The following is a 26016-nucleotide window of genomic DNA, read 5'->3' on the forward strand; positions in this document are numbered from 1 at the left end:
TGCTGGGACCACAGAACCTGATGGAAGCAAGCTGGGGAAGGGGAGACTGGTTTTGTTCCATTGCAGAGGTTCAGTCTGTCAGGACAGCAGGAGTGTGCTTGTTCACATGGCAACAGACAGGAAGCAGAAAAGTCGGGCTGCAGCCAGTGCAGACACAACCTTCAGAGGCCTGCTCTTAGTGACCTACTTCTGACAGGCAGGGTCTGCTCCCTGTAAGCTTCCTCCACAATCTCCAAAATCGAGACACAAGCTGAGGACTGGGCATTTAGAGCATGAGTTTCTGGCAATGGAGCAGATTCAGAGCTTAGCAGGTATCTAGTGTATTGCAGAGATGAATGGGACTGTTTGGATCCAAAGGCTGTAATCCCTGGGGTATTGCCTTTAGATGCTCATCTACAAAGAAAGAAATGTTTAGAATCATTGTTTCTTGTAGATGAGACTGTTGTTTGTTCATTTATTTATTTTGTTTTTTGTTTTTTTTGAGAAAGGGTTTCACTATATAGCCCTGGCTGTTCTGAAACTCCCTCCGTAGACCTGGTTGGCTATGAACTCCCAGAGACCCACCTGCCTCTCTGCCTCCCGAGTGCTGGGATTAAAGGCATACACCACCACTGCCTGGAATGACTGTTGTTTATTAATCACTGCTGTCTTGCTAGTAACTTATACTACTTTAGCGTTTAGAGTCACAAATTGCTGCCACTCCCTGCCCAGCATTCAGACTTATATTTAAAGAACATAAGCGTTTCTGTTATAATATCAAATCCACTCCTAAGAAAACTTTCAAGAGTACTTATTCACTAAAAATAACAGGATTTTGGTGAAAAGGTTCAAGGCAGGCCATTCAAGACTTATACTATTTCAGACCAGAGAGCACTAACAATAGCATAATTGGTACCTTATGAGGTAAGGTGGGTCGCCTAGTCAAACCACTTATTGTGGCTGAGGCTCTCTGAGAGCAGAGTAAAGCTATTAAAGTATAAGAGGATGGAAATTGCAGGCCTCGTGGTTGTGAGCCATGGAGCTGGCCTAAGAGGGGGAGTTTAGCTTGCTCTGCCAGGACACATGCATGGCCCAGACTGTTCTCCTCTGGGGATAGAGCCCTTATGCATGTGCTCACCTTTAATATTCTTGAAGTGGAGCTGAAAGGGCTTGTGTACACATGCCTACCTCGAGGCTGGGGAGGTAGCTCAGTTGTTAAGAACACTTACAACCCTTGGAGAGGACCCAAGTTCAGTTCTCAGCACCCACATCAGGAGGCTAACAACTGCCTATAACTCTAGCTCCAGGGGAATCCAATACCCTCTTCTGGATTCTGCAAGCACTTGCATTCATATGTGTACACACCCTACTGCCTCCAGTTAAAAAGAAAACAAATTCTTTATCTATGGCTTTATGACCTAGACTCAAATCAAGATATTGAACATTGCCATCATCGAAAGAAGTTCTCTGTACTCCCATCTCCTATCCTTCTTTCCAGATGGGCACAGTTCAGAGTTTTATCCCAATAAATTAGTTCTGTATGCTCTAGAAGTTTTATCTAAATAAAGTCAAATAGTTTGATATTCTCATGTGTCAAGTTTCTTTCACTCTGAGAAGTCCATCCTTGCAACAGAATGTGGATTTGATTGTAGAGTAGTATTCCATTGTTGAATGTAAACAAGTTCAGTGTCTGCTGAGGAATGCCACGGACTGGGGTTTCTTGAGGGAGTCCCTCGTTCCGCAGGACGATGGGTTCTCGCCAGGTGTGCACGGGATTTGGCTTTGACAAACAGACTCGACACGAGTGGTGTAAGGTCTGAGTGTATTTCTCAAAAATGACATGAGGCTTTTACAATTGTTGCAAAAGAGAAATGAAAAATCTGGCAGCTCAGTAGTTGAGGTACATCTGAGGCCATCTAAAACACACTAGGTCTAAAACATCAGCCATCTCCTCTGGACTGGCGCAGCACCCCTGGGCTCCGAGCACGCTCGGGCCGCATGGGCCAGCCAGAGTCCCGGGAGGCTGCGGGTGCGCCAGCCAGGAGAATAGAGGCTTGAATCTCGAATCCTCAATGTTGAATGCTCGAAACTTCAGTGTTGAATCTCTTGAATCTTGACTGGTGCTGCACTTCCCGGGCCCAAGTGCTCTGGGCCTGGGGGGGGACGGGGGGCTACGGACTGCATGAATCTAAGTCCTAGTCCACCTAAGCTCTGGTTCTAGTCTGAGTGCGAGCGAGTCCAAATGCTGAATGCAGACTGCTGCATCTAGAGTGCTGAATGCTGCAGACAGTCTCTCTCTCTCTCTCTCTCTCTCTTTCTCTCTCTCTCTCTCTCTCTCTCTCTCTCTCTCTCTCTCTCTCTCTCTCTCTCTCTCTCAGATTAAGGTCCCGCCCATTTTAGGTAAAATGCCCACTATGTTAATCTTTTGGGGAAGTAGAGACAGTCTCTTGCTAATTCCTAGGAGTGGTTCAGCTGTAGTACATGACTGAGAATGAGGATTTTACTTGACCTTGTCTTGGGATAATTCTCTCATTCTGTAAGCTTTAATGCCCTACCCACAATGCTGGAGGCAATTAGTTTGAATGGCTTAACATTCCAAGCCAGGGTTTGACTAGGACGTTGGAACATTGGTGAAGGTCAGAGAGCAAAGTCCGAATTTTCTCTTGCTAGCTGTAAAGAAATGATATCTTGGTGAGTTCCTAGCACACAAGTACGAGGACATATCTGGGCTACCTCTGAGTTTGGGGTGCCAGGCGACAATGCGGAGACAGGAGACTGACTTTCCTTGAAGTTTATGCCTCAAATACCGCCATCACGCAAAGTGTGCGTGGCAGAGGAACATTTATTTGCATTGTCTCCACTTCTGCTTATTACTAGTAAAGGCCTGTGAACATCTGCACAAGGGTTTTGTGGATAGTGTTTGCATTTCCTTTGCAGAATTACCTCAAGTGGAATTGCTGCCCATAGAGTAGGTGTGTGTTTAATTTATAAGCAACTGTTAGCTTTTCAAGCAGTTGGGCGGTTTTCACCCTGGCAGGGACTTTCTGAGCTGATTTGCCAGCATCAGTTGTAGTTATTCTCTTGGGTGCTAGTGGTTTTCATTGTATTTCTAACCTTTGTTTTTCTGAAGATTAATGGTGTGTTTTAGCACCTCTTCACATTTTCATGGCCTCGTGTATATCTTACTATGAAGCACACCAATCTTCCTTCTACTCAGAATGTGGTTGAGAGCAAAGTTTACGTAGGTTGAGAAGAGGCCTGGGCCTCTTCAGGCCCATTCCTTGTGGTTTTTCTGCACAGCCCTCTCTAAAACATACAGTGTCTTGGAAGAAGGCTAACTAGCATTTAAAGGGGCAGCCGCTCTTTCCCCATAAGTTTTCTCCTAAAAGCACTTGCCTAACACAGCCTTTCTGCTACTTGATTTTTAGAATGTTTAATAGTTTCACGATGTTCTACGGCTACAATGTCTTATCATTATAAGTGTGGAGTTGAGTAGGAGTAGGGACATCCTCACTTTGTTAATGATTTTAGAAATAATGTAAAATTTCACTATTGAGCATGCTAGCCGTATGGCTTTGCAAATGCTCTTTATCAGACAGAGAAAGTATCTGTTTATTATTTGTTGTCTGTTTTTTTAATTTTTTTTTTAAAGATTTATTTATTGTTATGTAAGTACACAGTCGCTGTCTTCAGACACATCAGAAGAGGGTGTTAGATCTCATTATAGATGGTTGTGAGCCATCATGTGGTTGCTGGGATTTGAACTCAGGACCTTCAGAAGAGCAGTCTTAACCACTGAGCCATCTCTCCAGCCCCCTTGTATGTTTTTATCAGTATAGATTTTTCAGTCTGATATGCCGTCAGTGTTTTGTTTTGAAACAGGGTCTCATGCTGCCCAGGTTGGCCTCAAATTTGTTAAATAGATGAGGATGATTTTGAACGCCTGACCTTGTAGCACTTCCACTGTGCTGGGATTACGGGTGTGAGTCACCGTACCTGCCTTTACTGTTTTTCCTTTTCTACTGGTGTGGTGAATTACTGACTTTTTAGAGGTTACTTGGTTATGCTATGCTTCCCCTTCTTCATGCTTTTCATGGTTTATGATTGTCCATGAGGCTACCCTTTGGATATGAGGGGCTTAGTCTGTGGCTGTGGCTCTTGGGTTTTGCTTTCTGTATGTGAAGCTTGGCTTGTTACAGTGCTGTATCTTTTGTATATACAGGATCTCAGTTGTAAGTTTTATTACTTAATGAGTCGTTTCACCTTGAGCTAAAATTGCGTGTTGTCATTCTGTCTCATGTGTCTTTTTGTTATTTGATATATTTCTGAACTTTGTTTTATCCCTGTCTTTATCAATCTCTAGACTAGCATATCTCAGTCTTGAGAGAATTTTTGTGAAAGGTTTATCTATTATTTTTATGTGTATAGGTGTTTTGCTTGCGTGTGTGTCTGTGTACCTCATGTGTGCAGTGCCCACAGAAGCCAGAGAGGGCATTTAATCTCTGAGACTGTAATGGATTGTTGTGAAGTACCATGTGGGTGTTGGGAATCAAACTCAGGTCCTTGACAGAGAAATCGGTACTCTTAACTGACAAGCCATCTCTCCAGCCCTTTAAATTAATTTAAACTGTATTATTGTGATTACTGATGTTTTCTTTGAATTCATTTTCCTTTTCCATTCAATCTCTCCATCTTCCTGTGTCCTCTACATCTTTCTCAAACACCACCAGCCCCAACCTTATGTTCCTTAGCATTTTCTGTCTTCCGCAGGCAGACCCTCTGCACAGACATCCAGCTCTCCCTTGTATCTGGCACCCCTCGCAGGATGTGTAAAACAGTGCTTCTCAGATCTCGTCTTTTGACTTAATATCAGATCTGGGTCAGAAATGAGGAAGGAGCTTTGACAGATAAGCTGTCTGTGGCAGCGCTGTTGGTCTCTCTCTGTGTGCTGAGCATCTGAGGTATCCAGATGACCTTCTTCATGCCACCCTCAGATACAGACCTGCAGTGCATGCTCAGTAAATGTGCCATTTAAGTTTCAGTTTGTCCTGTCTGAACACTAGGGACATTGGGACTAACCTTTAACAGTAAATGTTTAAAGGAAGTTACTGGGCCACTCTTCTTTCAGTTCTTTGGCTCTTTGCCTGTCTCTATCACTTGCTGATAATCCCTTCCTCTCCCTTTTGTCTACAGTGCCCAGGGCTCAAGATCACTGACTTGGTAGCATCAATCATTAGCTTTGTTATTACTGTTGTTTTCTTTTCCTTTTTGTTTTTTGTTTTGTTTGTTTTTTGTTTTTGGTTATTATATCTTTTTCACAGTAGGTTGATTTTTTTTTTTTCCACTGAAGGTAGTGCTTAAAAGTTTTCTTCAGGGCCTGGAGAGATGGCTGCGCAGTTAAGAGCACAGACCCACTCGTAGCTTCCCAGCCTTCCGTAACTTCAGTGCAGGTAGTCTCCCTCCTTTTTGAATCTAAGTGTGGCCCAGCATTCGAGGAGTGATGTTCTTCTTTGGTGCTCTTTGGAGAGGCAGAGTGGCTACAGGTGGTTCTGACATGGCTGGCTCAGGGGGAGAGCCAGATTTTGAGGGCCAGTTTCTCTGTGGGCTGTGAAGCTCTAGCATCCTGCTTCACAAGGCAGCTCACATGCCAACTGAATGCAGTGCACACTGTGCATCAGCGCATTCTCTCTGCCCTCTACAAGGATTTGTGACACTGAAGGCACTTACTGTGAAGACATTTGGATGGTTAACTATTTTTCCATTTTTTTCTAGGTCTTGATGCAGAGCTTTACTATGTGAGGAATGACCTCATCAGTCACTATGCTCTGTCCTTTAATCTGCTAGTGCCCAGTGAGACAAACTTCCTGCACTTCACTTGGCATGCAAAGTCCAAGGTAAGAGCTGCTGCAGACAGCGTGACAGGGTCACCCTGTCTACAGAGGCTAGGGCTGGCCTCGAGGATGGGCCTTCTCCACAGAAGGGATGGTGGTGGTGTAGAGCATTGGGTCTTCTCAGGTTTATATCTGACAGATGTAATCTTGAGCCTGCTCCTCTAAAACTTTAGATTTAGGTGGCCACCAGGTGGATGATCAGCACATCACACAGGGTTGGATCCTTTGAGGCTTTTCCAGGGAGATCTGTACCTAGGACAAGGAGAATTGGGTCTGATGATAACCCTGCTGTTACAGAGAAGCCTTATATGGCTGGAGGATGGGTGTGGGTGACTGGGGAGGAGCACTGCAGAGCTGGCTCTTCCAGACACACTTGCTGACTTGAACATAATTTTCCCATTCACAGTAGAAGCAAGGTACCACTCATGCAGCTTTCCACGGGCACCATTCTGAGCCCTAGTAACCATAGATACTGAAGCCAGGGGCTTATCAACTTCCTGCCATTTATGTGTTGGTGAATTCTTCACCTCTGACTGCCGAGGAACTTTACAGCCTCCTTTCCCAGATTGGCCAGGTGATACTGTTTGTACGGTTTGCTCCCCTCCCTGCCTGCCTTGGAACCCGTGAGCTGTTTCAAAGTGCACTGAGAGCGTCATGTCCCCTCACTCCTAAACGTCTTAGCCTACATTTTCTAAGGACACTGGTGGTATCTGCACAATCCAAGCACAGTTATCAAAACCAGGAAGTTTGGTGTTCTAACTCACCGCAGTCAGAGTTCGTCAGGTACCCTCAGCATCTTCCTGACCAAAGTTTCACTAGTGATTGATGTTGTTTTAGTTTGTGTCAGTCTGAAGTTTTGTTACCCTGTCCATGTGCTCCAGCCTCACGTTGTTGGTAGTGGGGAACCTGTCATGGTGGAAGCTGGCTTGGAAGGGTCGTCTATGAAAATATATGCTTGCAGGGGGAACATTGAAGGGACCAGTATAACTCTAATGATTCCATTATCTTGAACATCTCTCCTCTCCTCTCCTTTCCTCTCTTCTCCTCTCCTCTTCTTTCCCCCTCCCCTCCTTTCCCCTCTTCTCCCCTCCCCTTCTGTCCTTCTCTCTCTTTGTCTTCTTGAGGCAGGGTTTTACTCTATAGCTCTGGCTATATGTAGACTGGGTTGGCCTTGGACTCAGAAATCCACCTGCCTCTGCCTCCCAAGTGCTGGGATTAAAGGTGTGCACCACCACACCTGGCTAGCAGCATGTATTTATACACTTGGGCTTCTTCTTGATGATATTACAGTCCCTAACTCTAATTCTTAGGTCTTGGTGATTTTTGGTACAGCTGACTAATTGCAGTTTGTTTATTTAAAAAGTTAATCATATGAGTACATAGTATATGGATATGGTGTAAATTCAGAAGGCCTGTTAAGGGTATACAGCGAAAAGGAAAGTTTTGGTTATGGTAGCATGCTGAAAAAGCCCATCTAGATCTCTGTCTTCATCAGGTGTTGTTGCTTGATTTTTGTCTCCTAAAGTAAGGTAGTGTATGTGTGTGCAGTGTGCACATGTACACCTAAGTGCTTCCTGCTTTTGTGTGGTGGAGAGTTGTGAGCAGTGTGTCCTGGTAAAGGGGCACTGTTCCTCTTCCTTGGTATTGCTTTGTGTGTTTCCCCCTTCAAATAACTGTATCATATTTTCTTGCATAGTTGTGCTCTGGTCATTTCCTACAAGAGGGAACCTCAATCCAGGTTTGGGAAGGACTTGCTTAAATGAGTCTAGAGGCTGAAGAAATGGGTGCTAGGGGTGAGCTGGTATGACAGTCTCCCGAGACGGCAGGAGTGGTAAGGTGACGTCTCTTAGCATTTGATTCTGAGATCTAGTCAGACTGCAGAAGGCAGGCTGTCTCTCTCAGTTTCTAACCCTCTGTCAGGATCTCTGTCTGGGCTGTTTGAGCTCTTGCCAGAAGATGACAGACATCTTTGCTTCCGAGGATCTCCAGGCTCCCCAGTGTATCACTTCAGCAGTGCAGATATTTTAACATCAGTGTTTCCACATCAAAGCTTGCGCTGGTAGAGTTCTCCAGTGTTTACGTGACTGGTCTTGCCAAAGATTTCAGTTTCCTTAGCGGCTGGAGCTGTGTGTGTCTTTTCTTAACATCTATGTCACTCGTGCCTCACTGAGTGGTTGAGAATGTGTTAATTGTGTTTTAAGGTGGGAAGAGAACTCTGGTATTGATTCTCTCACAAGAGCAGACTACTAGGCGGTCTTAACAGATAATTAGTTTCTTGTATGTTCCAGAACATTCCCCAGTGTTCAAGAAAAAACATGCAAGTGTGTCTGTTAAGTGTCAGTAGATATGCTAGATAGCCAAAAGGTGGAGGCACAGTAGGACGTGGCAGAAGACTCCCACCACCCACTCTCCTTGGTCTCTGTCCAGGAGATTCTGTGGGGGGCTTGTCAGAGCTCCAGCAGCTGCCTCTGGGGGCCAGCCTGCTGTGTCCCAGCGGAGTGAAGTAGCTGTGAGAAAGGCAGTTCTGGCAATTTCAGAGAAATGAAAAGGCTGCTGACTGTAGGCAAGCATATTACTTTAGATGTGTTCCAGGAGATGGCTTTATTCATCATCTGCCTATTCACACAGCCATGTGTTCCAAGTAAGGAGAAATACCAAACATGTTTATTTTTTAGCTTATTCAAATATTTATATTTTCTCTAGTTACTTTTCTGAAGTATTTTGGCTCATTTATTTTCTGATAAACAACTGCTGTGGAGACTTGCTTTTTGGGGTGGGGTAGGCTGTGGTGTATGTTCTAAATAGATCTGTTTCTTCAAAGGTGATTGATGAATGGCATTCCTTACAGATCAGTACATGCCAAAGTAGGGAAAATTGTATCTCAGTGCTTGGCAGTTTCTTCTCTGACTCCACAAGCTACATTTAGAAAACAGGAATCCTAAGGACACCAGTGTGAGGAGAGAGCTGCCTTCTGACGCTTCCCGTGTCCGTTCGTCTGTCCCAAGGAAGTCTTAGGAAAGGGCAGGCTTCCGTGCTTCTTACTGTGGCTGATTTTTCAGTCTTTCCCTCAGCCTCTTTGCCACCTCTGCCTGCCCTCCTCCGGTCCTTGTTTTGCCGAAGCCACTTGCAACATCATTTCCTTCCCTTTGTTCCTCTCCCATGGCTAGACTGAAATGACCCTGTTCTCCCTCCCCTGTGGTTAGACTGAGATGATCCTGCCACTACTCTTGTCTCTTGCACTCAGCTCTGCCGTCAGAGCCCTCTAACTTCTTGGCTGTACCCACAGTCTTTGCTTTCCTAGCTTTGGTCCCTGGACAGTTATTCCTCTGCTTATAATAATTGAGACTTCGTAAAGGAGACTGAAAGGTTCTAGGAGATGTTCAAGAGGGACACTGAGGGGCCCTGCTGGGGCGTAAGGCGCTTCTGGAAAAGCACTAATGCCATGGACAGAGACATTAGGATGACATGGACCTGATGCTACCTGAAGGGAACCAGAGTTTTGCCTGGAAGTGAAGAAGCCGGGCAGGTAGCATGTGGTGCATCAGTGAGGACCATGGGTGAGGTTGAAGAGGAGCAGCCATTGAGCATAGGCCTGAGGGGTGATCGTGTGTATCAGCTCCCCAGCAAACTGAGCCAAGGGCCAAGGGGCTGCAGGCACTGCCATCCAGGTGTGAGGAAGAGGGAGGGAGCAAGCTGAAGGTGTCAGAATGACTGTGTCAGTGATGTCCTCCCTGCAGCACCAAGCGTCCTGGCTGTGCTGGAAGGAAGGAAGCAGTTTAATTGACCACTGCTTTCCCCTCTGCAATCGCAGCCCTTGGCTCATAAACATGCCTCATAAATGTTGTCTGACTTGGAGTAGTGAACACAGAGAACTGCTTTTGTAGGGACCAGAGGTGGTCAGAGGCAGTACTGGGCTCTTGGATGGAACACACAGTATTTTTGTATCTGTTTTGGACATGGAGAAATTGAGTGGTATGTCAGAATGAACACTGAATTTCAGAGTTAAGAGAAAGATGGAAGGAAACGGAATGAGCCAGCCTTCAAAACCTCTGTAGATTCTTGTGTGTGACATGTGAATGGTCTGAGACATGCTCTGTGAGTGAGCCTCAGAGTAGAGGGGCTGATGTCATGCAGGACGTCTAGAGAGGACCTTAGAGCCTTACATGGATACTGATCCCGTATATAGGCCTGTTGCTTGGGTCTAGAAAGTAGACATGAGCAAGAAGGGGAGGATGCCTGAGGGGAAAACCATTGAGGGAGAACATGAGGGAGATGAGGGTATGAGAGGCTGTGTAGGTGAGGTTCCTCACATGGGGAACAAAACTGACTGCACCAGTGTTGACAGCTCAGGAGGGTTTGTGTGCAAATCCCTGGGGTTGGCAGGAGTTTGGTGACCACAGAGAAGTGCAGCTTGGCAGTGGGAGAGGATGCTGAGGCCACTGGGCATGCAGTAAGCAGAGGGTCCTAAGCCAGTGTGTCACAGGCCTGTTGTGTCAGTCAGCACTTCTATTCCTCATGTTGTGTGGTCCTCACTTTCCAAAAGCTGTAGCTTGGAAAAGTTGCTCATTTGTGCAGGTCACATGACCTCCTGGTTCTAGATCCCATGCTGATCTGTCTCATGCACTTGCCTTGGTATTATGGTCCTGTGTAGAGGTAACATGCCAGACCTTACAGTTAGTGCATCCTCTTGAAGTTTTAGGGCAGGAAAGCCCAGGGTACCTTAGTGATAGCTCTCTAGCACCCCTTGGTGGCAGCCATGCTGTTGTGATGAGCTAAGAGGTTGAATGCTTCCTTCCAGGGTAACAGACTTGATTTTAGGGTAAAAGGTGGTCCAGTTCCAGATACCAAATAGATGGTAGCCCTCAGGTTGAATTTCTATCTGGTTGAAAATTCCTAGTATGATTTCAGCTTTATTGTTTTTATTATATTTATTTATTTATTTTTGAGACAGGGTCTCACTTTGTAGCCCAGGTTGATCTCGAACTCACTTTGTAAACCACGGTGGCCTCAAACTCACAGAGATCTACCTACCACTCACTGCTGGCTGCTAGAATTAAAGGCCAGCTCTTTGGAATTTTTTTTGGTAGTGGATTTTTTTTTTCCACCTGTGAATAGTTTTCATACTGCTTAGTTAATGAACTCATTAATGAAGTCCTTTTCTGTTGTCACAGGTATAATGTCTTATCTCTTTTCATTTTACAGGTTGAATATAAACTGGGATTCCAAGTAGACAACTTTGTGGCTATGGGCATGCCCCAGGTCAATATTTCTGCTCAAGGGGAAGTCCCACGCACTTTATCAGGTGAGCCAGGAAAGACGGAATTAGCATCCTGCTTTCAGGATGCTGTCTCCATCCTATCCCTACAAGCAGAGCTCACTGAGTACCAGGCCCTCCTACATCAGTCATTAATCAAGAGAATGTCCCACAGACTTGCCTAGCCAGTCTGATGGAGGCAGTTCCTTAGTTGGAGATTCCAGTCTCAGGTGACTCTTGTTTGTGTCAAGTTGTTAAAACTAAGCAACACAGAAAAGCGCAAAGATTCCAGGGGTTGGGAAGGATTATTATTATTGGCATCTTTATTATTTATTTACTTTTAAAGAGTATTGTAAGACTTTTTCTGGCAGTTTTATTCACCATTCTTATTGGCATAAGTTCAGCTAGGCTTTAAGACAGAGCTGGAAGGCCAGTTAATTTTTGTGGGTCAGCAAGAGTTTCAGAAATGTCTAAATCTCTGATCCATTACTCATAGATATTGAAATATCTTTGAACTTTGTAGGAAAGGAATCTTAAACTAAAAGACAAAATGTTCCTAAAATCTACTACTTCGTCATTAACATTCCTAGATATTCCTTTAGAAGCTAATCTTCTTTTTTCTTTTTTAAGATTTATTTATTTATTATATGTAAGTACACTGTAGCTATCTTCAGACACTCAGAACAGGACATCAGATCACATTGCAGATGGTTGTGAGCCACCATATGGTTGCTGGGATTTGAACTCAGGACCTTTGGAAGAGCAGTCAGTGGTCTTAACCACTGAGCCATCTCTCCAGCCCCAAAGCTAATCTTCTTTAGAAGGGCAGTGTTGTTTTTAATTCATAGCCAAGAATGTGTTAGCTTTGTTTATAGGTTTATTATAATTTCCCCCAGTAACAATGTCTTTATCTCCTAGGAGTACTTCTGAGTGATTACTCTTTTGAATGAGACAATTTTTAAATGTGGTTACTAAATACACATACACATTTTACACAGAGAGTACTTCCAAACACGTCATGCACCTGCCTGCTCATACTATGGGTCTATTTGTTATTGGTGGTATGTTAACGTATATTTGGCCATCTGTTATGGCACAGCTCTGAGCCCAACAGGAACTCTCCTGGCACCCAGTGGCTTTGCTTTTTCCACATTTTGTTAGGCAAACAGCAGGAAAGGCTTTCCCTGCCTTAGGGGTACAATGGCGACAGGCTTTGTTCTGGGTATCTCCAGTCTGCAGACTGCAGTCCACACGGTGCTGTCAGCACTGCCTTCTTGACATTTACATCCTTTACATTGCTAGGAGCAGTACATAAGTGGATTTGGTACTGCATAGTCTTTCCTTTTTTTGGTATAATTTTGTTACTGTTGCTGGTGAGACTGGTAAGATCAGCAGAGTTTGCCTTATGATTCTGTAGATTCAGTATGTTGGAAAGCAGAACGTATAAGACAAACCGGTATATAAAAAAAAAAATCACAAGGAAGGCTTGGAAGTCGCTGCCCCGTCATCTGTCCAGAGCGGTGGGGAAGGGTTCTTTGGAAGCTCTGTCTGATCCACTCATTTAGATGTGCTTGCTTATTTTGTTTGAGCAGAAATAAATGAAGATGTTGTATGGTATTGATCCTGATTTTTAGGATACTAAAGTATTTTCTCTTATTTCTTTTAGTGTTTCGGGTCGAGCTTTCTTGTACCGGCAAAGTAGACTCTGAAGTTATGATACTAATGCAGCTCAATCTGACAGTAAATTCTTCAAAAAATTTTACAGTTTTAAATTTTAAACGAAGGAAAATGTGCTACAAAAGTAAGGAATTTATTTTACAAACTGTGTTTCATGTAGATAAGAGGTTCATAGTTATCTGTATAGAGATTTAATCATGACCAAGTTTGATTATAGTTAGGAGAAAAGCCATGCATATTAGTGAACTCTGGGGCGAGCGCTGCAGAGTGTGGCGTCAGGATCCCACTCAGCGTCTGCTTCTCGGTTCCATCAGAGTTGTGTGGGCATTTCCAGAGTGACACAGAGCTGAGCATTTGCTCCATGGGTTTGGGCTCTGCAGGACCTTTGTGTGGGGGTCACATGGGCCTAGGTTGAACCATATCTCTGCTGTTTTCAGGACGGGAACCATTATTGCACCTCTGTAGGGCTGAGGTTCTTGTCTATGAAATGTGCATAATGCTGTTTCAGAGAAGTTTTAAAGGATAATGAGACCTAGTCCAAAATTAGAAAGTCGAATGTGGGCACTTAATAATTAGGGTTTGTATTATATCATCCCTTACCCAGGAAATTGCCAGATATAGTAGTGAGTTCTAGAACACACCAAAGATGAGTTTTGAAATGTTAAGGGTTTTTTTAAGACTTAAATATTTTATGTATATAAGTACACTGTTGCTGTCTTCAGACACACCAGAAGAGGGCATCAGATCCCATTACAGATGGTTGTGAACTGCCATGTGCTTGCTAGGAATTGAACTCAGGACCTCTTTTGCTTTTTTTAAAGAGTTATTTATTTATTTAATGTATATGAGTACACTTTTGCTCTGGGGGCATTGGATCCCATTACAGATGGTTGTGAGCCACCACATGGCCACTGGGAATTGAACTCAGGACCTCTGGAAGAGCAGCCAGTGCTCTTAACCATTGAGCCATCCTCCAGCCCCAGGACCTCTTAATTTTAAGATTCTTAAAGGTTATCTGATCTCCATGTAGCCCTGAGATAAAATTTCCAGAATTTACAAATAGGTAGAATTGTTTACTGTTTAAGGTAGAAACAAAACAAACTGTAAACTCAGTGGCTGCTTCCCATAATCTGTACACTTATGTACATGCACTAAACCCATGTATTCTTATATCAGCTTCGGGTGGTATGTTTTCAAAAAGTCTGAGTGGCCTGGCCAAGGTCAGACAAAGTGCTGCAGCCAGAGGCAAGCCTGTGCTCTCCGCTTCTTTGTGAAACTATTTACAGTTTCCCAGTTGAAATTAGCAAGTGAGTTACAGTGGCAGATGCCAAGATATAGGCCAAAGATACAGGCCAATAAAGAAGCTATATTGCATTGAAAAGAGACATTTTTAAAATAAAAAAAATTAACACCCTTAGCTTTAGTTCTATGAATTATATACCCACTTCAATATAAATTTAAAGCCTAAGGGAACTGTAGAGGCTTTACTCTAACCTAATCTTTTTTTGATTGGCATAAGGATGCTGGTATTTGAGAGTGGGAGGCCTCCTAGGTTTGCATAACTACTCAGTGGGGATGGGTGGAGGATGGATGGATGGATACAGGATCGGTGGATGGATATAGAACAGATGGATGGATAGGTGGATAGAGGATGGATGAATGGATGGAAAGATGGATAGAGGATGTATGCATGTATGGAGGATGGATGGATACAGGATGGGTAGATGGATATTGTAAGCCGCCTTACCCGTCCAGTGGAAGTAAGGAGGCAAACACCGAGCTCTTCCCCATGCAGTTTTATTAAGATCCTTGTAATCTTGCTTGTTACATCTTACTTATTTCTACTTACATTTTATTAGTTACATCTTGTTAGTTACATCTTACTTATTACTATTTCTACTTACTCCTATTCCTATTTTTAGTTCTATTCCTACATCTTACTTCTATCCTTACATACTTACTCCTATCTATCATACTTACTCTTCTATATCCCATACTTACTCTTCTATCCCATCACCAGCCCTAATTCTACATACTTACTTACTATCTCTACATACTTACTCTTCTAAATCTACCTCTTACCTCTAACCCATCACCAGCCCTAATTCTACATACTTACTCCTATCTCCACATACTTACTCTCCCTCCAGCCCCCAGCCCTTGTGGGTTAAATACTTTTTCTGGTTCCAATCAGTATCAGCTATGTGGCAAAGTATAATAGGCTGCAGGAAAATCACACCAGCTAGCATCACAAACTGGAGGCACTCAGCTTCTCCAACTAAGGGCTTGATTATCAATGCTCTCTGCTCTGACCAGAGACCAGGTGTTCAATATATATGTATATAGGGTGGCAGCTGTGGCTCCCCACAGGATATAAAATAGATGGATGAATGGATGGTTAGATGGATGGATGGATAGAGGATGGATGGATGGAGGATGGATGGATAGAGGATGGATAGATGGATAGAGGATGGATGGATAGAGGATGATGGATAGAGGATAAATGGATGGATAGAGGATGGGTAAATGGATGGATAGAGGATGGATGGATGGATGGATGGATAGAGGATGGGTGGATGGATGGATAGAGGATGATGGATAGAGGATAGATGGATGGATAGAGGATGGGTAGATGGATAGAGGATGGATGGATAGAGGATGATGGACAGAGGATAGATGGATGGATAGAGGATGGGTAGATGGATGGATAGAGGATGGATGGATGGATAGAGGATGGGTGGATGGATGGATAGAGGATGGGTGGATGGATAGAGGATAGGTGGATGGGTGGATGAATAGAGGATGGATGGATGAATGGAAAGAAGGATAGAGGATGTATGTATGTATGGAGGATGGATAGAAGGAAGGATAGGGAATAGATGGATGGGAGATGGATGGATGGAGGATTAATACTAGGGTTGGGTCTAAGGTGTGCTAGGAGAATGCTTTACCATTGAGCTATATCTAAAACTCATATTTTAGAATTTTTATTTTGAGACAGGGTTTTGCTAAGTTACCCAAGCCAGTTTTGAACTTACTATGTAACCTAGTCAAGCCTTGAACCTGTGTTTCTCCTGCCTCAGCCTCTGGGTAGCTGAGACTAAGGTGTGCACCACCATGCCTGACTTGCGGAAACTGTCCCATTTTAGATTTAATGTATTTCATCGTCTTAATTTGGTGGTCATATTTTGTCCACTTGAATTGTGTAGTTTTTGTTTATGACCCTTACTTTAATGTGTGATTCTGTTGTATTCATCTGGTTTCCTAGCCTATGGCACTTAACTGAACTAGTAAGCATCCCCAGCTGTGTGGAATAGCTGTTACTCCCTAGGAGATGCTTCTGTATCTTCCTGGTGAGAATTCCAGGTCAGGAAGTTTTGTTCCTCTAGAACTCTAGAGCCTTTCCACTCACCTGGTTGTGCTGTGAGTTTCCATGACGACACTATGAGTTTGTGGGTTTCCCTACACTCTTTACCACAGAAGCCTATCTCATTGGGAATCTGTAAGTGAGTGGCAGAGACTGTTCCTTGATCAGTGATTGCATTGATGGAGGGATGGCAGTTCTCAGGATCTTATTGCAAACAGCTGTGACTTAGCTCAGTGTTCAGAAGGTATGTTTGTTTATAAGGATTGTTACAGAAAGCAACTTCTAAAGTACTTTGTATTTCTCTTTTAACCCAGAACTTGAAGAAGTAAAAACTTCAGCCTTGGACAAAAACACTAGCAGAACTATTTGTAAGTGTCACTGTGTCAGCGTTCTCCACCCTGACCTGAGTGTGTGTGAGCATGGCTGCGTGAAGCCTGAGGCCTGGTGCCAGTGCCAGAGTTAGTGTGCTCTCTGGTTTGCAGACTGATACATAGACCAAATGATGCTGTTTGAGAATTCAAACTTAAACATACTTTATAGCAAGCTAACAAATACCTTTTAGAAGTAAGAATTTATATTGTGGTTTTTCTCAGGTAGGCCCAATAAAGGAAAGGATATTAAAAAGTATGAGTGAGACCTCCATTAGCAGCGTGGTTAAGAATCTGACTTGTGGTCTGGGCCCAGCCCTTAACTAATTTCATCTAGGTGAAAATGAAAGTTTATGTCACTTATTCCATATTTTATTTTGTTATAGCGAGATGACTTAGTTGGTAAAGTGCTTGCTATGCAAACATGAAGGCTTATTTGGATTCCTAGCACCCATGTAAAAGGCAGGTGCTGCAGTATATTCCAGTAATGGTGCCCTGTCGGGGATGGGAAGGTGGGAGGTGGTAGAGGGGCTGAGGCAGGCAGATCTCCAAAGCTTCCTGACCAGCCAGCCTAGCCAGCTAGTGCACTGGTTCAATGAGAGATCCTGTCTCAGCAAGCAAGGTAGGAAATGATAGCGTGTTAGCCTATGGTCTATGCATGCATGTGCACACACATTAACACCTGCATGTAGCACACATACATACACACACACACAGGGGGAGAGACAGACAGATAGATGGACACTCCGGTTCAGGCTGGCCTGGAGATGTGTATGTTGTTGAGAGTGACCTTGAGTTTCTGATTCTCCTTTCTCTACCTCTGGAGTAGTGGGGATTGAACTCAGGGCCTCACACATGCTAGGTCAACACCTACTAACTGAGCCACACTCCCAGTCCTGGTATATATTACTTAAACACATGGAGAGAAAAAAGAAATTTTTGTTAGGTCAATTAGATTTATTTATTTGTGGTATTGATTACATTACACACTATTAATAAGCTTCCTTTTTCTCTTATGAACACATTGTGGTAGCATTAGCACCAAGTGATCTTTATAGAAATAGATAATAATTTCAGGAGAAAGTTGCAAGTATACTGAAGTTCAGTGTATGCACTGGTGGACATTTATGTCCTCAGTAACTATTGCATGTGTTCTTCTATGCAAATTTGATGGATTAAGGGATTAGTGTTTTAAAGCACATTCCATGCATCACATCATTTGACCCCTAAGTATTTTACTGTAGGTCACTTAAAAAGCCCCTAGTTACCCAACACACACACACACATACACACACACTTTGATTTATCACATATAGCAAAATAGCAGTAATTCCTTAGTAACCTCTTCTATCTAGTCCATGCTCAAATTTATGTAATTGTGCCCAAACCATCTCTCTATAGTTTCCTTCATCAAAGTCAGGATTTAAGTGGAGCCTATACATAGTGTGTTTTGTCCATCAGACACACCATTTCTTTATTAGTTGGTCAGATTGTCTTTTTTGTCCCTTAGAATTTGCCAAAGTAAACATTCTTCTTGTGTCATTTAACCTGCTTTCACCTCTTTCTTTTAACTGGGAGTTAAATTTTGCACTTGGTCACTTAGGATCACTTCTTTTGGTAAGAATAGTTCATGGGTGTCCTGCGTGCTTCTTATTGGTTTAGCCCCTCAGAGCACTAAGCATCTGTCCTAATGTAGGCTTTGGTTTATTTGATTGTTTCTGGTTTGGTTTTTTGAGACAGGGTTTCTCTGTGTAGCCCTGGATGTCCTAGAACTCACTCTGTAGACCAGACTGGCCTTAAACTTTTTTTTTTTTTAATTTTAAATGCTCGAGAGGTATTTCTCACTAAGAGCAATAAAGGATGCTCTTGGCCTCTGTCTCTCTCTTTCAACTTTTATCACTGCTATCCAGCATTTATTGAGTCTACAGTGTAGTAAGTGGTGTGACTGAGGCGGAGGATAAACAGAGCAAGCAGCCCCAGCCTCTAAGGACTTGGAGTGTTCCAGGGCAGAGGGGACTGCACGGTAGGCTGAGTGAGCAGGGAGCACCTGAGGAGAGCAGCAGCAGTTGATGGAAGGGCAGCTGTGTTCTGACCGGTGAGTGTCAGAGTGAGGAGTAGGAGGAGCTACGCCAGCTGGAAGCTGAGTGGCTGGGCGGAGTGTCAGAGTGAGGAGTAGGAGGAGCTACGCCAGCTGGAAGCTGAGTGGCTGGGCGGAGTGCAGGTACGCCCCCGCCCAACGGACCAGTCTGCTCTGGCCACTTGGGCTGCATTGTCTGTCCACACAGGCGTGGGTCTTTTCTACCTCTCCTGAGAAGTTAAGGACAGATACTCCTGGGAGTCTTGTTTTCATTTGACTCACATCTAGCTGTCCCACTTGCATTAATCTTTTAGGTTTTTGTTTACCTTTTTTTTAAAAAAAAAAAAAAAAAAACTCCACGTTTAGTTGTTTGGTTGTTTTTTGAGCAAAGTTTTACTATGTAGCCCAGGTTAGCCTCAAGTTTAGGATCCTTCTGCTCAGCCTTCTTCCCAGTGTTAGGATTCCAAGCTTGTGCCACTATGTCCATCTTGAAAGCAACCTTGTTTCTTCTTTTACTGTTTAAAAAAAAAAATCACATATGTATACAATGTATTTTGATCTTATCCACTCCTCTTGTAGTTCCTACTGGGTTTCCTGTACACACACCACCCTGCCTCCCCCCCACCCACCGTGTGTGTATGTGTGTGTGTGTGCGCCTGTGCACATAGTGTACTCACTTAAGCATTCAATTAATTTATCTATTTCTGTTGTACTTCTTAAAATAATGTTAGCTGGGTATAATCATATTTAATCAATAGAACCTTTTAAAAAATCAAAGAAGCAAAATAACATTGATCAAAAGAACTGTGGTGTCTGCCCAGCAGGGTGACTGTTACCTGTGTGTAGCCTTGAGGCTGTGAGTACATTAACATGATATAAAGTAGAATACAGCAAAGTTATTCTGGTTGTTTTTCCTACCACATAGTTAAGGTAGCAAGCGGCCACTGTTGCTGTTTCTGTAAATATGCTATAGAACATTGCCTCACCGAATGACAGTTTTTGGACAGCTCTGCTGTGTGTCCTGTGTACTGGGGTGTTTTGTATATACCACTTGTGAGGGACTGTCGTCCTTATTTGCCGCAAATTTTAACAAACCCACCAAAATTTGTGTGAGTACCACACTGAGGTGTCTAGTTTTATCAAAGGATGAGTGTGATGCAATGCAGGCCTTCTTGTGAGGAACAGAGCACTCCCCATGTTAGGTCACAGAGCACCCCATCCGCTTTGTTGAGAAACCTGATGTGCTTCTCATTTCTGTTTCAGATGATCCTGTCCATGCAGCTCCAACTACTTCCACGCGTGTGTTTTATATCAGTGTAGGGGTTTGCTGTGCAGTGATATTTCTAGTAGCAATAATATTAGCTGTTTTGCACCTTCATAGTATGAAAAGGATTGAACTGGATGACAGGTACTGTACATATTTTGGGAAACATGTTACTTGCATGTGCATGAGTGCCCCCCCACAAATCCATGCACACTGGGCAGGGGAGGAGGGAGAGTGATGAAGCTCAAGCCAAAGAGGAAATCAGATGCCTTGGTTATTACTACCTTCATGTTTTTATCTTCATCTTTTAAAGTTTGTGGAGTTATAACCTGGGGGAGAAGGAAAGGGCAGATGTGTTTTTCATGTTATCCTGATTCGCCTCCAGGCCCAATTGCCTTTTTGAAATTGCTCCTTACTTCTACTTCCTCCATCCCTCCCCCATCCTTCCCTCCCTCCTGCCTTCTCTCCCGACTTCCCACTTGAGTATCTGCTGCACTTTAAAGTTTCTTGGACAATCCTAATGTATAGCAGAGTAGAGACACTCTGGGGAAATAATTACACTAAGTGTTGGGATTATAAAGATTAATGATACTCTTCACGGTATCAAGGTCCTTTGATGTTAACCCATAATTATAGTATAAAATTGATGATTGTGGTATGCATAATGTAGTGTGGGAATGCAGAAGGTGCTGGCGTAACCTGGGTGAGTCACACACATTGTAGCCAGACTTCAGTGAGGGGTAAAGGTGGAATGGTAGATTCATGCTCATGACCCACAATCCTTAGCGACTAAAGGCATTCTCAGCATTGTATTTGACTTTGAACTTTGAACCCTCTCTGCCTGCCTTGCTGATCTGTAGACTCGACTCGTCAGGTGATTCCTTATCCCTCACTCAGAGCTTTTGTTCATGTTGGAGCCATGGGATTCCTGCTAATCCAGACCCATTATTTATACTCCAGATCCATCACCGCTTTCCCACAACTAAATTATAAGCTTTATCCAGGCAGGGAGGAGAGAGCCTTGTCTCCCTAAACTCAGTCCTAACACTGTTCAGTAGAGCCATGATATCAGCATTCCCTTTATAAAAGATCTGGGAACTGGTTGGGAGAGGAGCGAGCGTGGAGGAGCGCACACAGGCACTCTAACCTGCTCTCTGTTGCTGCAATATTATAAAACACTGGCCAAAGCCATTGCGGAGCAGGAGCAGGTTCATCCCAGTTCACACTGTCAGGTCACAGTCTGTCATTAGGGGAAGTCAAGGTAGGAACTGGAAGGCAGGAACCATAGGGCATGGCTGCCAACTGCCTTGCTTCCCTATACACTGAAAGCCCATCTGCCTAGGGGTGATGCTCATGGTAGGCTGGACCTTCTCACATCAGTCATTAACCAAAACATCGCCTCGTTCACATTGCCACAGGCCCATCTATCTGATCAGGGCAATTCCTCAACTAAGACTCCTTCATATGACCTAGGCTGTGTTAAGTTGGCAGCTAGCTAACTAGGATAGGGATGCTGTGTTTCAGAGTGTTTGGTGTACACTGTGATAATGGAGTCCATTGATTTAACAGAGGAAGAATTGGCATTTGGAAGTAGTTGAGGGGAGAAAAGTGGTAATAGACATTTTGTAAATGATTTTGACAGATGATATAAATGACGAGTTACTGAAGACAGTAACAGGATAGTAACAGGATAGTTAGAAGTCATACCTTGTGCTTTTGGTTTTTTGAGGCAGGGTCTCATGTAGCCCAGGCTGGTCTTGAACTTTTGATTCTCCTGCTCCACCCCCTAACAGGCATATACTGTTATACTCAGTTCACAGATATGTTCTGATACTCATTGAGTTGAGTTTTCCTTGACTACTGGTGTGTGTGTTAAGGCCATGACTTCACACAGGCCAAGATTGTGCTGTAACTTGTAGATTCCATGAAGCATACGTGTCTTTCTGCTATGTAGTCAGCAAACTCTCTAGGTTTTTAGATAGTGTCTGAATAAAAGCAATTATATGATTGCTTGTCTTCAGGGCACAGCCTAGTAGTTAGTTAGGAGCTAGCCTCTAGGGCCAGGCCATCTGATGTCCAGCTGTTCTGTTTGCTGGCCTCGCAGCCTTCTCACCTGTAAAGCAGAGATTTCAGGCTGTGAAGAAAATGATGCTAGAGGGGTGTGTAGTAGATCTCAGCCATAGCTACGTGCGGCAAGTGCTGCCTTGCTGATTTCATTCCCAGAATGATGCAGTGTTACTCATGGTTTCTTCTGGCATTCTCGTTCCTCCTGGCTTGCTTACAACACACCAGGCAAGCTAATGGTGGTGACCAGGTTCCTGTGCAGTGCTCTGATAGCAGTGGAGACACCTGCTGTTCCTCTGCACTCTCCATCTCCTATTGGTTGTGTAAAGACTCAGAGACAGATGTGAGACAGATGTGAAGACCATGACTTGTGGGATTGTGGCATTGCACCCGTGCAAAGCAGGAGGGCAGCAGTCTGTCATCTCTGTATTGTAGTTACATAAAATGCTTGCTGCCTGACAAGCTCTGTTCCCTGGGAGGCTTAGTGGTGCTGTGAACTCTTGGGAACAGCCAGTGTTCTGTTACATATAAAGTTTCCTGGGAGGCAGAGAGTGTAGCTGTCTGAGATGTGCTCTTACTAGGGACACATGGAGTTTCTGCATGTGGCTTTCCCTCTCTCCCAATGCAGTAAATTGATCTGTAGTCCATTACATCAGGGACTCCCCTGAAGTCAGGATAGACTCTGTCCTGAAGGGGCTGAGTGTGTGTCTCCTGCAGAGATCCATCTGTAGCTGCTCTCCCTGGACTTCCCCTCAGTGACTGGAAAATCTATTCCTTGAGTGTGGGGTGCTTGCATGTGTTGTTTGGTAGTGTTTTCTTTTTCTCTTCGACTCACAGTTTTCTAGGACCTTGCTACCCTTACCATTAGGGTGGCAGTGGGGTTTTTTGTTTTTCTTTTCTGTATTTGTTTTTACATTACTGTTGTAACAGACTGGCGTACATAGTAATATACAGGGTCTTAGAGTTTCCTCCTCCCCTTCTTCCTCGAGACAGGCTTTCTCTGTGTTTCTCTGTAGCCCTGGCTATCTTGGAATTTGCTCTGTAGACCAGGCTAGCCTTGAACTTAGAGATCCACCTGCCTCTGGCTTCTGAGTGATGGGACTAAAGATGTGTGTGAAGAATGAATAGAAGCAGAAAAGTCGGCTACTATGCTGAACAGTTCCCTTCTCATCATATATCAGGAGCTGAAGTCAAAGGCAAGTGTTCTGCCTGCTTCACGTCTTCCCGGTCCATGGGTGTGGCTTCTTTCACTGAGTAGCTAAGCCATTGTGCTTTGGGCTCTCAAGGGGCCCCTTTTGCTTACTGTGCCAGACACAGGTGTAGGTGTTGGAGAAGTGGAGTAGGCAGGCACTTAGCTTTCCCCATGGAGCTTGTGGTCTGCCTCGATTCAGCAAGAAGTCCCAACTGGAACATAGGGTGGGAAACTCCATCGTTCAGTGCTGCGTCCTCAGCAGCCAGAGCCCCACCTGTCACATGATAGACACTTGATAAATATTTATTGAATGAATATATAAATAGATGACTCACTAAAAATAGAGAATAAGAGTTTATTATTTTGGAGATCTTTGTTTAAATTCTTAGCTTATCCTAAATCTGGGTGCTTCCTTGCTTATGAAAGTCAAATTTACTTGGATTAGTCACAAGCTACTAAATGTTAGTAGCTATACATTTTAATCTGTTTTCTACCTCCTGTGATAGTGTAAGGCTGTCTGACTGTCCTTGCTTATCTTATAATAGTATATTTTGGTTCCAAAGAAAGTTTCTTTCTCTACTGTTGCTTTGCTCATTTTTCTTTTTTTTTCTTTTTTTATTAGATGTTTTCTTTACATGTCATACAATATCTCCTTTCCCAGGTTCCCCTCAAAAAAATAAAATGAAATAAAATAAAATTAAGTTAAAACAAAACCAAAAACAAACTCCTGTTCCCACTCCCTCACCCTGCTCACCACCCCACCCTCTCCTGCTTACTGGCCTTGGCATTCCCCTACAGTAGGGCATAGAACCTTCACAGGGCCAAGGGCCTCTCCTCCCATTGATGACCAACTTGGCCATCCTCTGCTATATATATGCTGCTGGAGCCATGAGTCCACTTTGCTCATTTTTTACTTGTTCATTACCCAGAGTCTGTTAAGGAAATGAAACTCTGATATAAATAGCCATAAAGCTTGACTGCTCTTACTCATTTTTAGCTAACACAAGAGCACCACCTACTGTTCAGTTGTCCAAGTTCACTCACCTGCACATGCTGTTGCTTGCACGGAGTATTTGAATTTTGATGTAGATCATAAATTTGAGCCTTACATCCTGTGAGGTTGGCTTTCGTACTCCACTTCTGTGGAGGAGTTCCTCATCTGTTCCCCTTTTGTGATGCACCTAAGACTAGACTTCTAACAAATACAACTTTTAGTCACATCTTCGAGAAGTGCTCTGCAAAAACATGTACCCTGTAGGTCCTTACCATCCTAAGGTTGGAGACATGATATGTAATATTCCTCATAATAAAATAGTAGCAGTTTATAAGTGCATATCTGAGGGCCAAGCAGTATCCTCAGTGACGTACTTACACGTCTTCCGTATAACCCTTTTAACGGTCTTGTTGGAAATAGCTTTATGCTTCCTTTTATTCCCTCAGAGTTTGAGGCTCCAGAAGGATTGAATAGTTTGCCTAAGCCACACAGCTGGTGATGTGGGCAATTGTGATTTACAGGTTTATGTTCTCCATTTGCTTATGGCCAACTACATATATAAACTCACATAAATCACTATTTAATAACTTCCAGAACTCCGACCACACGAAGGCCTGTCAAATCTTTGTTACATTCTCTAAATTGAAAATCCCTTCAGCAAAGTTGCTGGGAAACAAAGCTGACTGCAAGCTCACAGAAAGAATTAATTTGAAATGTGAGCGTCCCCAGGGAAGGAAGGCATGCTGAGGGCACATTAAATGAACAGGCATTTCACATGGAGATTGTGCTGTGCCAAGCGGCTTGTGTATACACGGCTTGTTGGAGGACACCCCATCTCAGGACTTTAGCCATAATAGTAAGTCATTCTAAATTGTGTTAGTGGTAAATGCTACATAGCCTCCAGAACTCACTACTTGGATGCCTACGTCTGTGCATTTTTCACATGTGTGTTTGGGCTCTTTTTTTTTTTTTTAAACTTTTATTGTATTATGATGAGAAAAGTTACATGATTTCAGTTTGTCTGAATTTATTAACATTTAAAAACACATTTTAAGGGGGCTGGTGAGATGGCTCAGCGGGTAAGAGCACTGACTATTCTTCTGAAGGTCCTGAGTTCAAATCCCAGCAACCACATGGTGGCTCACAACCACCCATAATGAGATCTGACGTCCTCTTCTGGTGTGTCTGAAGACAACTACAGTGTACTTATTTATAATAATAATAATGATAAAAAAAGAATGTTAAGATTGTGAGATGGAAGGTGAATCATGCATAAAACTCTTCATCTCAAAAAAAAATATTAAAAAACACATTTTAAGTAAATAGAATTAAATCACATTCTTGTTCTCCTTTTGTACCCCCACTCCACCCAGGGACCCCCCTTCAATACCCACAATATCTTTTTTGTTACATTCCTTAAAATTTACAAAATATTATAACAAAAATAAGTATTGTAAAAGTTGTTTGATATAAAACAACAATCAGTTTAACAGACTTAATGTAGATGCTCGTCTACAGCAATAGTAAAAATACATTTTTCTCTATAAATTTTAAATAACTTCAAACATATTAACTGTATACTTAAAAATAATACATCACTACTAGTATTTTCTTAAATGAACATAAATATATAAAGTCTTTTTGTTTGTTTTGTATTTAGTAGAGTTTAAAATCTTGGCTCTTACTGTGGTACAAGCCCAAAATAAGAACAATTTTTAGACATTGGATTTCATTGTAATAAGGCTGTACTTCAATGACCCTCACATCACCAAAGGATTTTACCTCCATCGTAGCTACGCTGAGAGTTGACAGTTCTACTGCGCCAAGGAATGAATTGTAGGCACGATTTTTGGATACAGACTTCCTGTTATGGTCAAAGCTATTTGACT

General features: G+C 43.2%; 1 protein-coding gene across 3 annotated transcripts in view; it reads left to right on the plus strand.

Moving 5' to 3' along the window:
* Window positions 1–26016, plus strand: part of Ryk (receptor like tyrosine kinase) — a 77276-nt gene that overhangs the window by 22328 nt on the left and 28932 nt on the right. For all 3 annotated transcript variants that reach the window (XM_031346131.1, XM_031346129.1, XM_031346132.1), the window contains exons 2-6: window positions 5752–5873; window positions 11073–11172; window positions 12791–12925; window positions 16483–16536; window positions 19877–20021. In XM_031346131.1, coding sequence (XP_031201991.1) covers window positions 5752–5873; window positions 11073–11172; window positions 12791–12925; window positions 16483–16536; window positions 19877–20021 — 556 coding nt within the window. The remainder of the gene's footprint in view (window positions 1–5751; window positions 5874–11072; window positions 11173–12790; window positions 12926–16482; window positions 16537–19876; window positions 20022–26016) is intronic.

Source organism: Mastomys coucha, unplaced genomic scaffold (assembly GCF_008632895.1).
Source record: "Mastomys coucha isolate ucsf_1 unplaced genomic scaffold, UCSF_Mcou_1 pScaffold23, whole genome shotgun sequence".
NCBI classification, from domain to species: domain Eukaryota; kingdom Metazoa; phylum Chordata; class Mammalia; order Rodentia; family Muridae; genus Mastomys; species Mastomys coucha.